The sequence below is a fragment of the Euprymna scolopes genome, chromosome 26, assembly GCF_053919585.1.
Source record: "Euprymna scolopes isolate OS-2025 chromosome 26, ASM5391958v1, whole genome shotgun sequence".
Taxonomy (NCBI): domain Eukaryota; kingdom Metazoa; phylum Mollusca; class Cephalopoda; order Sepiida; family Sepiolidae; genus Euprymna; species Euprymna scolopes.
Genome location: NC_136507.1, coordinates 95533441 through 95549877, shown reverse-complemented (window position 1 = coordinate 95549877; position 16437 = coordinate 95533441). Strand labels below are relative to the sequence as shown.

General features: G+C 35.6%; 1 protein-coding gene across 1 annotated transcript in view; it reads left to right on the top strand.

Annotated features, from left to right (window-relative positions):
• LOC145248285 (dynein axonemal heavy chain 5-like) overlaps window positions 1-16437 on the top strand; it is a 280837-nt gene extending 264400 nt beyond the window's left edge. Inside the window, 6 exon segments of the mRNA XM_080110158.1 lie at window positions 327-441; window positions 2386-2531; window positions 4302-4418; window positions 9460-9672; window positions 10973-11134; window positions 14722-16437. Coding sequence (XP_079966284.1) covers window positions 327-441; window positions 2386-2531; window positions 4302-4418; window positions 9460-9672; window positions 10973-11134; window positions 14722-15039 — 1071 coding nt within the window. The 3' untranslated portion in view covers window positions 15040-16437.

Sequence of the window (16437 nt, the reverse complement as noted above, 5' to 3'; positions counted from 1 at the left end):
GCCATTCTAGGAAAGAAGATATTAGAGTAGAAAAAATTCTGACATTTAGGGACTTCAACAGTGAAGGGGTGTGATTTTGTTGCTAAGCAGGTTTTGTCGGGGATATGTACGTCGAGGGGGCAGAAGTCCAATGAGTTGATCAGAGCAATACCATTAAAATACGATGTAAAACATTCAATATGAAAACAAACAAGCAAGCAAGAATATTAGTTTTAGTATTAGATATTAAAACAAAACTCTCCTGTTTATTATTATAATAGACTTGTTTGCGTCGTGATGAGTAAAATGTATATAAAACTGAGTTTTAAAAGTGACTTCTGTTTCAGTTTCAGACATCTTCAGAGCAACCTTACATATTAGACTGCCTGAAATCGATGTGGACCATCATGTTGCCTTCTTCCACACTTCTGTCACGAACAATCCAGCTAACTCATCATAAAGGTAACGTGATTTCTTTTATGAGAACGAAAGATAACCCCCACCCCACCCTCAAAGTTTTACTTCATCTAAGTCTTAAAATTATCTCCGTGGTGCCTTAAATTACTTTCCAGTCTGTTTTCCTATGTCCACTTTTATTGATAGAACACACATGAAACTCTAGTCATCTTTAAAGCAATCCCCTCCAGCTGCAGTGCACTTGTTGTATTGTTTAAACAACTTCTGGAAGGCCCCATGAAAATCTTCTTGTGTGAGCGTGTCAATGACCCTCGTCACAGCCTCTTTCATCTCTTCAATTATCTCATAACGACAGCCTCTGAGGTTTTTCTGGAGTTTAGACAATAAACAAAAATCACAGAGAGCAAGGTTTTGACTGTAGGGAGGGTGAGCAACTGTTTTGATGCCCAGATTAGTCAAATAGTCTGTGACAAGGATGAAGCACCCTTAGGACAAACTTTGTGCAAATCTTCCGCCTCTTCAGTTCCTTACGAATAATTGTGTGTACAGTTCCCACACTAACATCAAACTGTGCACTTATTGTCTCTAGAGACACACAACACTCCTTATCCAAAAATTCTTTATTTGGCCAATCAACTCTCGTGTTCTTACTTCCTTACTCCTTCCACACCTCTCATCATCCCTCACGGACTCCCTGCCTTCCTTGAATCTCTTATGCCAATCAAAAACTGATACTTGATTTATGCAAGATAGTTCAAAATCAGTTTAAAGCATTCCATACATTTCTGCAGCATTTTTTCCAAGTTTAAAACAGAATTATATTGCATATCGTTCTTCTAAAGGGTCCTCACGTCCAGATTGCATTTTTGAAATTCACCGACTGTGACAATCAGGCTTTAGTAGAGTGTATTTCAATTTCTGCTGTAGCTGTTCATTTGGACCAAAATCATAAACATTGATCAGTCATCTCATAAGATGTATCGCAATAACATATTGAATTTTCAAGAGTTTATGACAATTTTAAATGCCTGTACAAAAAAGTCTGTAAACTTATTGAAGGCCCCTCGTAATTTCTTGCCAATGCTTCAAAGACTGTACTCCCATTTAGCATTAAAGCTGTCACTACAAGGTGGAACGATAAAAGTTGTCGCCCTGAAGAAAACAACACTACAATCAAGTTACCTGAATTGATTTTTTCAGTAAAAGTTTTAAAATAAACTTGTAGTGTCGTTTTCTTTAGAGCGACATTTTTATCGTTCCACCATGTAGTTGGAAGAGTTCTTATGTGGAGACTGGAGATATAGGTTAAAGATTAAGAAAGCCTGTTAAAAGGGAAAGCGTTCATGTATGTGTGTATCTAAGTTAGTAGTAGAAAGGTGCGTCACGAAAGATTAGAGACAGCGCTGCAGGAAGATAAGAGTTCATTTATGTACCGTATTGAAGTCTGGTTGTGGCAGTAGCCATGTTGGATTATTTGTGTTTCGTCTTAGTCGAACCCTGCGCCCAAAGGTGTAGGTTGTGTGGTATTCCAAGAGAGAAGTTGGAACAGGTCCATGCAATGTGGAGTTGTTGTCAGTCCAAGGTCTGGGAAGAAAGAGCGACAGTTGCCATGGTTTAACCTTTTATGAGCTTTGTCACATGTTCAGCTCACCCGAGAGATGGCGTCTGATTGGGCAAGCCAGAAAGGAAGTTCACTGCTACAACCGATCAACAATGCTTTTATAAAATAAATATATTCAAAGTCTTAAGCCGCGAGTATGTCTGTTTTTGCTTCTACAGATTATTACCTCCTTTTTATTCTCCTTTTTATCTTTCTTGTTAGCAATACAGCACAGCATATAAAATAGCGACCACCTGTTTTACAAAAAGCTCAAACACGTGGTCGTTGCAAAAAAAAAATAAATAAAATAAAACATAGAAATATTAGAATACCAAATATTCTCATTCTTCAACCAACATGTAATAAAGCATCTTTTTTTCTTCCTGCAGATTCACCTGTATCTCCCCATTCAAAAGATATCCAGAATAGCTTCATGATGTCTTTTTGCAGCTTCCCAACCATGTTGTCTTCTTCTACAGATATCTGGGAAGTCTGTACGGAATCGTTATCAAAGTTGCCACGAACTCTTTCTAAGGTAAACCATCAATACTATTTTCAAGATTCTCTTTATTAAATACTCATGAGTTGCTGAGATATTTATTAGTGTGATGCTTAGACAAAAAATGTGTTGCTTAAATAAATCTTCATCTGACGCAAGTTAATTTCTCATGTTACTGAAAAATAAAAACTTTTGGAAAGTTCTGGAAGGTTCAGTTTAGGGTGTTAGGTGCAGTTACTCAAAGATAACACCTTCCTTAAACTGAAATCCTCTTCTCTTAATGGGAAGAAACAATTAAAGTGTCTTTGGGTTAAATTTGGAATATTTTTTTAAATAATTGTTATTTATCTGCTCTACTTGTAATGTACTCTAAACACAAACAGAACACATAAATAATAGTAAATATAGTAATAATTGTTCAAAATATATATATGTTCATTGCTAATGGAGTCAAAAATGGCTTCATGGCCAGGTTCTCTGCACTGATGATTCCCAAAAAGATGAAACACTAGTGTCTGTAGGTATTTACAAATTATTATAGTAAATAATTATATCAGCCCCTTTAAGAACTCTATTCTTATTGTTGAGCACTTTAAAGTTAAAATGAAAGTCGGTCACTTAAGTTCGCATGTGCAGATTATGAAGCTATAATCGCTGGATCACTATGGACGGACGTCTCAACATTTAATAATAAATGTTTAAATTTCGACTGTCTTTCTTGCGGTTAATGTTGGCCGTGAGGTTTGTTATTTGCTAATGGAGTCAGAGATGGCTTCGTCGCTGGGTTCTAATCTCTCGACCGGCTGTAATCATAACTCCCTGCACTCATGATTCCAAAACAGTGAAACACTAGTGCCTGTAGGTATTTAAAAATATTACAGTAATAATATGTGTGTGTGTGTGTGTGTGTGGAAAAAATATGCTTCTTTTTCTTTTTTATTCCACCTTTCATTTATACCAATTCTTTAATTTATGAAGCTCGATGTAACTACAGAGCATATACAAATAAATGACAAAAAGTCTATAATCCTAATTTCAAGATGTTGTCCATCTTACCGTTTATTTCTTCCAGTATGTTAAAATGTTCAGTTCTTGACAGCACCTGTTTCGTAGAGCAGAATCATTCATAGAATTATTATGTCAATTTATTGAATTTATTCCGCCCTTACTTATCAGAAGAATAGGAACTTATCAACTTTAAAAGAAGATAAAAGGAACATGGACATGAATTCAAAATCTGAAAAAAAATCGGAAGATTAGTTGTAATTGTGTTTTGTTTTAGTTACGCTGTCTTTGATTCCCAGATTCTATGAAACAGGCACTGTCAAGAATTGAACATTTTTACATGCTGAAAGAAATAAACAGTAAAATTGACAATATCTTAAAATTTGGAATAAAGACTTTTTGGCATATATATATATATATATATATATATATATATATATATATATATAAACACAGTCGCATATATATACATAAGTATATGTATACATACAAGGGGCGTTCCAGAAGTAATGCTTCCTGTTTTTTATTCCGTCCGAATGGGTTAGAGAGGATTACAAAATGCATCGTTATGATAACTGAACTCATGCATTTATGACCTACAATTTTCATCTCTCTGTTGCAGATATTGACAATGTGAGACTCTAAGAAAGTAATCCCTGTCATGGACGTGCGTCAGAAGCAGAGATGCATTATTGAATTTCTGGCAAAAGTGCATTGAAAACGGTAGCGACTATGGAGAACAATAAGTTCTTCTCCAGACTTTCTCTCTATATATATATTATTTTTTCTTTCTTTTTTCAGGAGAATCTTCAAACCCGTATGAATAAGATTGGTGGTGCCACTGTGTACAATAAATTCATCTTTGGTGAAATTGCACAACTGAATAACCTGATACAAGAAATGAAATCAACATTTCAGGTTTCTTTTACTGATCTTACTGTTTTTTTTTTTTTGTTTTTTTTTTTGTTGAAGAAGAAGAAGAAGAAGAAGAAGAAGAAGTAGTAGTAGTAGTAGTAGTAGTAGTAGTAGTAGTAGTAGTAGTAGTAGTAGTAGTAGATAAACTTTTGTCAACTGAATACCTACCTAATCACACGTGAAGAGGTCCCAAATTTGTATGGTAGGGCATAGCAATCTTATTACCGTGAGAGTTGGTATTTTGCTCCCCTCTCACTGCAGGGAGATGTGACACAAAGTCACAAGATGGGAATTTCAAAATCAGTGAACAAGGGGCGAGTGCGCTCTCCCTCCTCCCCATCACCCCAAATATCTAAGCTGCCCTCCCGTCAGCATTTCCCCAATAGGGGCGCCACAGGCAATTAGCAATAAAATTACCTCTTTTTCTGATTTGATCAAGTTTCTCTGTTCATAAATTCGCACCAACAACGCTGCTACACATCGATCTAAACTTCATGCCAACCGTCAACGACATTCTATCTCCTTGGGTCAATATCATTAACAAACAAAAAAAAAAAAACTAAGTTTTCTTCTATGAATATGTTGTTTTTACAACGAAAGTCTCAGAAAAAAAAATGAATTTAATCGTTTGATAAAATAAATTATATAACATTATTTGATTTGATTTTTTTTTTAATTTTCAAATCAAACTTGCATAATGTTTTCTTAGATGTGACCAAGTTTTTCTATTCTTAAATGTCTCTGTTTTTATAACAAAAACGATGATATTTGTTGCCAACTTTCTCATGGATCTGTAGCAGCTGAAACTCGCTACACTACCAGGCAGGAGCTAATTTTTGTGGCTCGAGATTTGAAATCCATTTTCTCCCTGGCTTGTCCACTCACAAGCCAGCTCTCAATCACGTGACCGAATACATAAAAGGCGAAATCACAAACCTTTCTTCCTCTTTCTCACTGGCTTCAGCTGACAGCAGACTTAGCCTGGAGGCCAACGCCCCAGGCTGAACATGAGTACAACAATCATAACATGGCGACCTTCTAACTCCCATTTGTTTCCATGTGCCTAAACGAACATTCTTTATCATGTTACAGAATTGCTCTTGTCGATACACCGACACACACACACACACACACACACACACACACACACACACACACACACACACACACACACACACACACACTGTAACACCATTTCTTTCTCCTTTAACAGCTTCCTTCGTCTCGACGACTACTAGCTATAAACATGTGTTAGCGGAACTATTCTCTCCTCAACAAGCCGGCAATATGCAGGGTGACCCCCCCCCCAAAAAAAAAGCTAAATGGAGGCCATCTAGAACATATGCTGTAGAACAGAGAAAAAAGGCCAAAGACCCTAGTGTTTTGATGTGATGTTTTGAATATAATAAACTAGTTATGACCAAAGTTTCATTTCATTCAGACAAAACACTAAGAAACGGGGCCTAATTAGATTTGGGGCCCGTTTTTTTTGGTCACCCTGTATTAAATCTACCTTTACACAAGAACACTTCCACCTACTAACCCGTTTCTCTCTTGCACACTCTACTAACGAAGATAACAAATAAAGTTGTTTATTAAATGTTAAAATGAGACTTCGTTTCATTGTCTTCATTAATTAACTAAAGTGTCCGAATTCCGTTAATCACGGGGACAATTCTCAAGCAAAGAATTTATCTCACTGGCTATGTGCATGCCAGAGCTTATTTCTTGTTTTCGTTAGACTAGATGACAGTTTTCTGAGCCTCACTATTGATGACCGTGGTCACTAAGTAAATATGAGACCTAGATTCAGGCAGCTGTTAGTCAGACAGCATCTCTTTCATTGCATCTCTAAGATGGAAGATTGGGGTTGGGTTATTGCCTGATTTCTCTGGGGTTCTCTTAAGTAGCAAAGATCATAGGTTTCCACTTTAAGTCAGACATATATGCTCCTGTTTCCCCATGATGATGCATCTACAATCGTTATCCTAACATCCGTTAATATCTTTACAGAATCTTATAAATAAAGTAAAGTTAGTTTTTTATCTCTGCACTTTTGTTATCACAACTATAAACTACATTAAAAACAAAAACCTGTTTCTTTAGTCGTATAACGGCAATTATTGGTTTGCATTATTAAAAACAGGCAAAAAAAAAAATTATTTAACTATCTCTAGCTAAATCAGATTGCACACGGACATCTCATGACAGTTTTCTGAGCTCTACTACTTCCTTGTTGGCTTGTGGAAAATTGGAAGCAGGTGTTTTGTTTGTGACACCATGGTAACTCTCAAGAATATCTGAGGGAGGTGCTACACATTGACCAAGGGTAACCTGGAACTGTGCAAAGTATGGGTGTTCATCCTGCTGATGTATTATGCATACTTGCTTACCCGAGTACATATGTAATATAGCGCCTATGTATATGTGTGTGAAAAAATCAGCAGTAACCGTATGATAGCTGACGAGCAAAAATATTTGTTTGGCTAGTCCAGATTGCACACTGACACCTCATGACATTTTTCTGAGCTTTGTTACTTCCGTGTCGGCTCGTGGCAAATTGGAATGAGATGTTTTGTTTGTGACACCATCATTAGAAAACTGCCCTACAGGGCTAACAAACTCTTTTTATCCAGTTTTTGGTTTTTCATCAGACTTTCCTTCTCCTAGATGGATTGCCTTCACCACGACAGAAGAGCTTTATCTACTTCCTTAGAAGGAGGCTAACAAGTACTACACCTTGCCCAAGGGTGACCTGAAACCGTGTAAGGCAAAGGCGTTCCATTTCATGAATCTCTACACATACCGCATACCTAAATAGATACAGCATCTAGTATTCCCAAATGATCAACCATATTAGTACTGGTTTCTCTCTAGTACATTCACAACAAGAACTCGTCTTAGTATCACAATTGAAAAGGACTTTTCTTCCTCTCTGTGTCTAGCGTCAGGCGGAATTTCCATGAACATGTTTCTATCCAAGAACATGCTATTTGTGGAACATCATGGGACTGTTTCCCTTCATACTACAACATACTCTTCTTCAAATGTAAATATGAACAAATACTTGTCATTCGCTGTTCCCATAATTTTGTTCATTTGATACATCATTTTTAATCCTCTCATAATATTCTTCATCATCCAATGTCGCCCTTCGGAATAATGATTTCATGCAAAAATAACATAGAATCTGTGACATGTATGGCTGACATAACCTTGTTTGCTGTCGTTATGGTCCTGTGCAATTCTAGGAGGTCCACCCTCCCAGGCTTTGCTTTCTCACTCTTTAAGAAGGAATTAGTTTTTTTTTATTACATTTTCACCCTAAACAAGGCACATTGCCACTTTGGTGTAGGGGGCTACTATCAGGGGCAGCAACTACTGGGGCACTATGTTGGGATTTGGGCAGCAAGATGTCAGTTCACGTTACACTTGACCGTCTGCATGTCAGTACAGTTGGGGAAGCAGGAACCTGGAATGGAATTCCAGAGTCTAGCGGTTCTGGGGAAGAAACTACTGGAGTAGAAAAATCTTTTATATCTAGGGATCTTTACTGCATGGGGGTGGGATTTAGCTACCTGTTGGGATTGTCGAGGGTGTCTACCTCGTGGGGGTACAAGTGTCTGCAGTTCGTCAGAGCATTCACCATTAAAATACTTATAGAACAGGCAGAGGGTGCAACGTTTCGTCAATGAGACAGAGGCTGAAGCTTAGATGCCAGTTCAGGGCCTATCAGATTGGCGACTCTCTTTTGAACCTTGTCTAGGAGCGAGAGACTAGCAGCAGATGCACCAGCCCAAATGTGACAGCAATACTCTATACATGGGCGAATGGTGGCCTGTAGAGGTACAGGATACTTTCAGGTGTCAGTAGTTTTCTAGCACGGTAGAGAGAGCCTACCTTCTTCGCAGCGGCCCTGGCAATGTTTTCAATGTAATTGTTCCAACTCATGTTTCCTGTGAACGTTAGGCCAAGCAGTTTGAAAAATGTATTGTCAGATAGGGAGTCATTGGCCATTGCTATTGGTGGCAGAGACGGTTTCTTGTAATTATTGAATGAAAACAAGTTTAGTCTTGGCAGCATTGAATGTTGACCATCCATTTTTGTCCCCATTCCACTACAGATTGGAGGTCATCCTCTAGTGTTTCTATCATTTCTTTAGATATGTGTTCATTTGTTTCCCCTGTCGTGCCTGTTATAGAGTGTGGTGTCATCAGCATATATATCCATCTCAGAGGCAGTTTTGTCGGGGAGGTCATTAATAAATATTAGGAACAATAGAGGTCCAAGGATAGACCCCTGAGGCACTCCCTTCTACTGGGGAATGCTAATGGGGCTGTTTAGGCAATTTTTGTTCGGCCAAAATGCTCTTTCTCTAGAGTACTGTCTTCAAATCATACTTTCCTGACCTTTTGTCTAATCTTACTGTGGGATGGAGATAAATAAAATCCAACTGACAATCCATCCATCTTATTAACTCTTATCCTCAAATGACCTTTGACCTTGTTTAGTTGTAGCTCATCTATAATATAAATCTCACCTGTCTATTTAAATGTATGTATGTATGTTTGCCTAAAACTTTCGATAGAGGCGACAGATTTTCACAAGATTGTTATCGTTTTTAAAGCTCGACCTTTTGGATGACAAATACCGAAAAATTGGCCAAAAACATTAATTCCTCCACCCTCAACTGGGCACTTTTCTACAGGGAGGGGGCGTATTTTTCGCCGATATTTTTGAAAGTTATCCTCTCTTTTTGATTGACTAGCCTTAATTTAAACCTTCGTCACTTCCATTTGGCGATGGACGCAACGATAAAGACGCCACTTCTTTTTTTTTTTCACATTCTTTTTCTTCCTTTGCGGTATGGGTTCTAACCTGCCTGTCTACTACCACTTTTTTTTTTTTTTTTAGCTCAACATACATCTCCAAACACCTGGGCAACGCCGGGCACTCAGGCTAGTTATAAAAAGAAAATAAAAATATTTTATTAACTACGTCTGAATGTACAATTAAATTCTTCCATTTTTTTTTTTTTTTTTAGATATTGAAGTCAATTTTTGAAGGTCAAAGTTTGGGAGGGGACAATTTATCAGAACAACTAATTCTTGTTGCTGAAGACATTTTCCGAAGAAAAATCCCAGGAGTTTGGATAGAGATGTTAGGGCCGACTTCTCTCGGCTCCAGCACAATTTTGGCAAATTGGCTTCAAGACATTCACAACAGATCGACATACCTGGAAAAGATTACACACATGGTAAGGATAATGGCGTGCTTTACTTTTTGTAATTGTTCAGACTCTCAATCTTTTTAGTATTTCTTGGCATGTTACTGGCCAAATGGATACTCTCACAGACCATGGAATCAGCAATGCCGAGTTCAAATCCTATTGAATCTTTTATGCTCAATTACAAAGTTTATGTATTTGTTTTTTTTTTCAAATATTTGTTTACCCTAAACAAGGCATATTGCCATTGAAACGTAGAGGGCTGCGGTGATAGAGACCAGATTTGTAAGGTGGCAATCAGGGTGTGGAGTCAGGCAGTAAGATTTTTTTTTTTTCACATTACATTTAAATTTTTTCATGTTGGTATGGTTGGAGAAGTAGAGAGTGAGGAGGAAATTCCGAAGGGAAAAATATCAGGAAAATAAGAGAGCTCGTTGAGACAAGATTATAAGAGGGATAAATATTTAGATTGCAGCTCTGGTAGGATACTCTGGACCCTTCACAAACTGGATAAAATAAAAATTCAAACACCTGAAAAATAAAAACAGGAAGCTAATGACTATGCACAACGTATAACATCCAATGGTGCTAGTAGATTCTATGCAAAAAGAAAAGAAGGGGTAAAAAGATGGTTAAATATTGAAGATTGTGCAGATAAGGTAATTAAAAGATCACAGAAATACATTGTAGAAAATACAGAAAAGCTAATTACCGACGCCAAACCCTCCACCCTAAAGCCAGATAAATAATACGAAAAACAGTGGCCATCAAAACAAAAAGATGAGAAAAAGAAATGGAAAGAGAAGCCGCTACTTGAATCATTTGTAAGACAGCGCCAACAAATTGCTTATGAAAAACCATAGACATGGCTATGAAAAGGACACTTTAAAAGAGAAACGGAATCACAACATGGTATGATCAAAGCAAACTACATAAAAGCCAAAGTAGACATGACACAGGAAAGCAGTAAATGTAGGATCTGTTGATAAAAAGAAGAACTAGGAAACCACATCATAATTGTTAACAGGATGCTAGCTGAAAATGAATATGAAAAAATCATGGCTATGAAAAGAACACTTTAAAAGAGAAACGGGGTCACAGAACAGTATGATCAAAACAAGCTACATAAAGGCCAAAACAGTAAATGTAGACTGTGTGGACAAAGAGAAGAAATAGGAAACCACATCATAAGTGTTAACATGATTCTAGCTGAAAAGGAATTAAAAAAAAGAAGCAAACAATGGAAGAGAAGATAGTCTACTGTGAACTGTGCAATCTGAGAAATAATGAATGTAATTTTCATTATTCTTTTCTCTTTTGTTTGTTTCAGGGTAGAGAAAAGATGCCGACTTATTGGTTGGGGGCTTTCCTCAACCCGCAGAAATTCCTGTCCTTGTTCAAGCGGGAATTTATGATGAGGATGGCAAATGAAAATACAGCTTACGAGAAGATTTCGACACAAACAATCATCACAGGACGAGACAAAGATCATGTGAGTTCATTTCGTTACGATACGCGTAGATTTGAATAAAGTTCTACTAAAGTAAAAGGTTAATTTTTGTTCTTATCCAGAATTTACTCTATATTTAAAAAGAAAAATAAAGAAAAATCTGCATGATATACGCAACGAAAATATCACCTTCCAAAAATCATGTAAATTGATCAAGTAGTTTTATATTTTACAAAGAAAATAAATTTTAAGCAATTAATGGGTATTTGTAGGCATGACAATATAAATCTCGCAAGTTTTAATTATTGTTAAGTTATCTCCCTTTGTTTCATGACTTTGTTTTTTTAAATGGCAGGGAAGAAAGTCTCTCTTTGGTTACTTGTAAAATTTTATATATATTTGTTTAAAATAAAACTATTTGATCAATTTACATGATTTCTAGATTATGATATTTTTTTGTCACGGAAACATACATCATACAATTTTTCTTTCTTTTTGTTTTTTTTATAATATACAGCATAATCATGTTGGTACACCAGTTCTTGTAAGATCACTAAAGTTAAGCAATGTTGAGCCTGGGTCAGTGGGTAGTACTAAAATTGGTGACCATTTGGGAATTCTAGATGCTGTATTTGCTTTTCACTTATTTCAGCATTGTATCCAGTCGCATAGCACTTCTCCCTGCTATTGGAGTCAAACAGTGTTGATTCAGGAGAGGTGTGCTTCTTTTTTTTTTTTTTTTTTAATACAGGAATCACCACTTATTAATGCCCGGGGGCCACTCGAGGATAAGGGTTAATGGACATACACTAATCAATGTGATTATAATCTGGTAAACATAAGTAGTGGAAATTTTGTAAATTCAATTACTTATGGGGACGGTTCATCAAGAACTTGTTTACGTTAGACTTGAAGACAATCAGATTGTAGTCAGCTGGAAAGCAGGCAAATGGAAGAGTGTTCCACAGGCATGCAGTTCTAAGAAAGAAACTTTGTTCATGGAATTTACATTTAAGTTTAGGCACAGATAAAGAGTGTGGGAAATTATTGATAGTGGTTTTTGCTAGAGGAGTGTTTTTTTGTGAAAGTTTGGCGGCGGGGGAGGGCGATTATAGATTGAAGCTCAGCTGAGCACTTGCCATGAAAATAACGATAAAGCAGAGACAGGCTCACAGCGTCTCTTCTGTGGGAAAAAGTGTTTAACTATGTCGAATATATACTCGAGAGTCAAAACAATGAAAAGAATATGCTGTTGTCATAGCCCTAATTTATGATATTAGTTTATTTCTGATATATTCACATTGTTGCATTTTATACATGCTAAAGTATTTAAGAAATGTAATACAATGACGATGGATAAGAACTCAGATGTGGAGAAAGTATATCTGGATGATGAAGCTACTGAGTTTGCGGAGAAGATTTGTTACCTTGGTGATACCATTGGAGCACAAGTTGGAGCAGGTACTTGTGCGATTGCAAAAAATTAGGGAATAGATGAAATTAGTTCAATGAACTCCTGTCATTACTAACCAGCAGAGCATTACCATTGTTGATTAAGGGAAGAGTCTATCAAGCATGTATATGCAGTGTGGCCAGTGAGGGTTGAGGACATGTGTTGCATGGAGAGAAATGATACAATGGATGCTAATACGAGTCTTAAAGACAGGCTTAGATCTTAGGAAGTTTAAATCCGAACAGTATACTCATTATGCTTGCACGTTTTAACAAAAAAAAAAAAAAAAAAAAGAATGTTAAAACTTGTGTAGAAATAATCTAAGAAACTTGAATATTGAATGGATAGTTTTCCATTTCCGCCCACCTCGTTGACGTGAAAATATCATTCAGTTCCTGAATAGATGCTATAGAGAGGAGATGCTAGAATCATCTTCTTGTTTCTTCCCAGAAAACGACAAAACGAGATGGAACTCCATAACTCAATATTCTATCTTCGACTAAAGCCTTACATTTTTGTGTTTCCATTTTAATGAAACGTTAAATAAAGTTGATTTTATTATGTTGAAAATGTTGGTAATTTTATATGGAACTCTGGTGACTCTTTTCTTCATTTCAAATTATCTCAGTACACAATTTGAACATTTCTGCATGTGTGTGACTTTTAGTTTCTACCTACCTCGTTGACATGAAAATATCAATCAGTTTTTGTAAGTGTATTTTTTATTGTTTGTGTTTTAACCATATATATATATAATTGTTCCTGGGTTTTAACCATATCTATCTATCTATCTATCTATCTATCTATATATATATATATATATATATATATATATATATATATATATATAGTGGAAATGGTAATTAATAAAAAACTGAAGAAAGTGTTCAATACTGTTGTAGAGCAAATATGCGTTTTATTTTTTATTACCGTATCTTTCTGTTAAGTTACATTATTGTTTCAGCTACCCGGCCGTTTTTTTTTTGGCCGTCTGTAGCTTCCTCAGACTTTTACAGAAATTATATATACCATTGTAGAAACTATATATATATATATATATATATATATATATATAGATAGATAGATAGATAGATAGATAGATAGGTATCACTACTATTTAGGCTAGTTCACACAGCCAGCCTCCTTGAAAATGATAAGCTATTTTATATCAATATATTTTATATCAATATATATTTAAAAAATAACAGGCCAGATGGAGGGGGTCTATTATTTGGAGTGGACATTAATTTTGTAAGATTTAAAGTGGTCTGATTCTTCAGAATGAATGCCAGTTTTAAAAAATCTTTTCTTTTTTTTTTTCAAAGAGTGTATCCTTTTTTATGGTTTCTCCTTTTAGTTAAATATTTTTCCCGCCGTAGGCCTGCACCTCGTAGCATGCATCTATGCACCTCAAGCAAAACATGCATCTATGCACCTCAAGCAAAACATGCCGCATAACTGTTTGATAATGTACATTTAATGGCCACCATTTTCATGCAACTTTTTTTGTATGGACAAAATAAGTCAACAAATGAGTTCTATTAAAAATTGAACTTTTATAAACATTTTTTAAAAGTTTCTGAATTTTTGAGATGAGGATTGATTATTTGGATTATTTGGATTCTTCAGACTACTGTTCTCATCTTGAGTGTTAATTGCACAACATCTCAGTCGTTGTAATTTTCGATCTTCTTCAGATGTATCTTGTCAAACTCTGGGAATCTTTCTGTCAAACTCAGGAACCTGCTACAAAGTTTGAATGGAACCTTTTATTTAATCCACGAGGGTAGCATGCTCTTGTTCCATCAGCCATAACTGAGTAAACTGTTTTCTGGGTCAGAATCTATTTCATCTAACACTTATCATTGATAAGTTTTGATCCTGAATTAGTATTTCTTTTTAGCTCCTTACATCAAGTGGCTTCATGTATTGTCTGGAACAATTTCTATTAAAAAAAAGTCCTAAATAATTTGCAGTTATATTTTTGAGTGTTGCCTTCACTGAGGACGGAACCCTCAACCTCCAGAAGAGTGTAACTTACAATTGAATCTTGCCAAGTACTTATCCACTATGCCATGGATCCTTGCTGATTGACTTTTTGTGCAAGAATTCATGGCATAGCGAATAATAATGATAATATGAACACTTTCCTTCCTTTTTTTTCTAAATATTCCAGATTCGTGATCCACCAGCAGAAGGTGTCTTCCTCTATGGCATATACACCTGGGGATTTTTCTGGGACAAAGCAACAGGGGAAGTGTTGGATTCCTTACCAAAAGCAACAGCTGCAGGAAGCGGATGTGGTTCACTACCGGTCGTGCACCTTTTCTACATCCCCCAGGAACCAAAAGACGACATCTACCGCTGCCCAGTCTATTCATGCAGAGAAGTGAAGCGGAAGAAATGCATTCTGGAGCTGGACATTTACAGGGAAAACACTGCGCCGTCACAGTGGTCACTTCGTGGAATTATGGCCACATTACAACCATTCTAAATATGAATTATTATTTTATGAACATTGTAGAATTATTGGTAATTCTGGTTTTCGTTTTGTTAACATGATAATAGAAACTAGCAAGACCCATGGAAATTCCACGCAATGAAAAATATATTTTAATCACAAAATGTTTTGATAAAGCTCATATTTTTCTGGATAGCACAAAAAATTAGTATTTTGGACGGAATAACCAATAAAACGCAGCAAATATGAGTTTATTAACATTTCTGTGAAAATAGTGTCCATTGTATTTTAAATATACGACTGACTCAAATGAAATAAATTACAAAGTACTAATAAATACTCAAAAAGTAATATTATGCTACATAGTTCAATACAAATATTAAAATCACATTGTAAAAGACAATCTTTAATTTATTCCTTCAGCCCAGCATCTCTCGGCAGGCAATGTTTTTCTTTTTTTTCTCCCCTGTTTCTTTCGAATGTTCCCTTTTTTTACATAACATTTTGCTGACTTCTTTCTTCGATGAAGAACCATTGCACGTCAAAATTTCCATGGATTCCTTTCTCGCACAATTACAACGATGATTATATATTATTAGAATGATATTCGAAAACGAGGCTATAAAAGAAAGGTCACTCATATTCTTGTACAGAGTTGCCAGATTGGCCTTTTTAAAGCCAAATTTAACAAATTTGGCCTTTTTTGAAGCAATTTGGCCTTCAAAATTATATTTAGCTTTTTCAACACGTAATGTAAGGACAAAGGATGGAACAAGCAGAATATTACATAGATAACATAAAACAAAGTCATAATACTAATAATTTTTATTATTATGATACATAACATTAAATAAAGCTAATAATAATAAAAGCTAATATAAATACTAATAACGTTTTGTTACTTTCATAATAGACATAATTTTAAACAATGCTATATTCCTAATTAAGATGTGTTGAGTTAGAAAGTTGGATGAAAAATTTTGTGATTTCATAATAATTAAGCTCCTAATGGATAATAATACTTTTTCATTAAGATTTTTGTTCCTTAGAAGCGCTGGTTGAGTTTTAATAAAATAAAATACGTATTATATACGTTTGAAGCCAAAACAAAATAGACAGACATTTATTTTGTTTGAAATTTATATTGAAATTTATATTGAAATTCATAAATATATTTCGAAGCAAAGCTTCATCTTCAGTATGTTTTTCTTTCTTTTTTTTGCCATGTTGTTGTTGGAGCAGAGAGTCAGAAAGTAGAAGTCCGTTTGTTGTTTTCACAGTAGTTTTGAAATCTCAGAACGGTGTGTTGGTCACGCTGGATTTACGTTAAAGTCCGTTTATTGTTTTTACGGTAGTTTTTTAAATCTCGGAACGGTGTGTTGGTCACGCGGGATTTCTACTTTCTGATTCTCTGCCCCAACAACAACATGG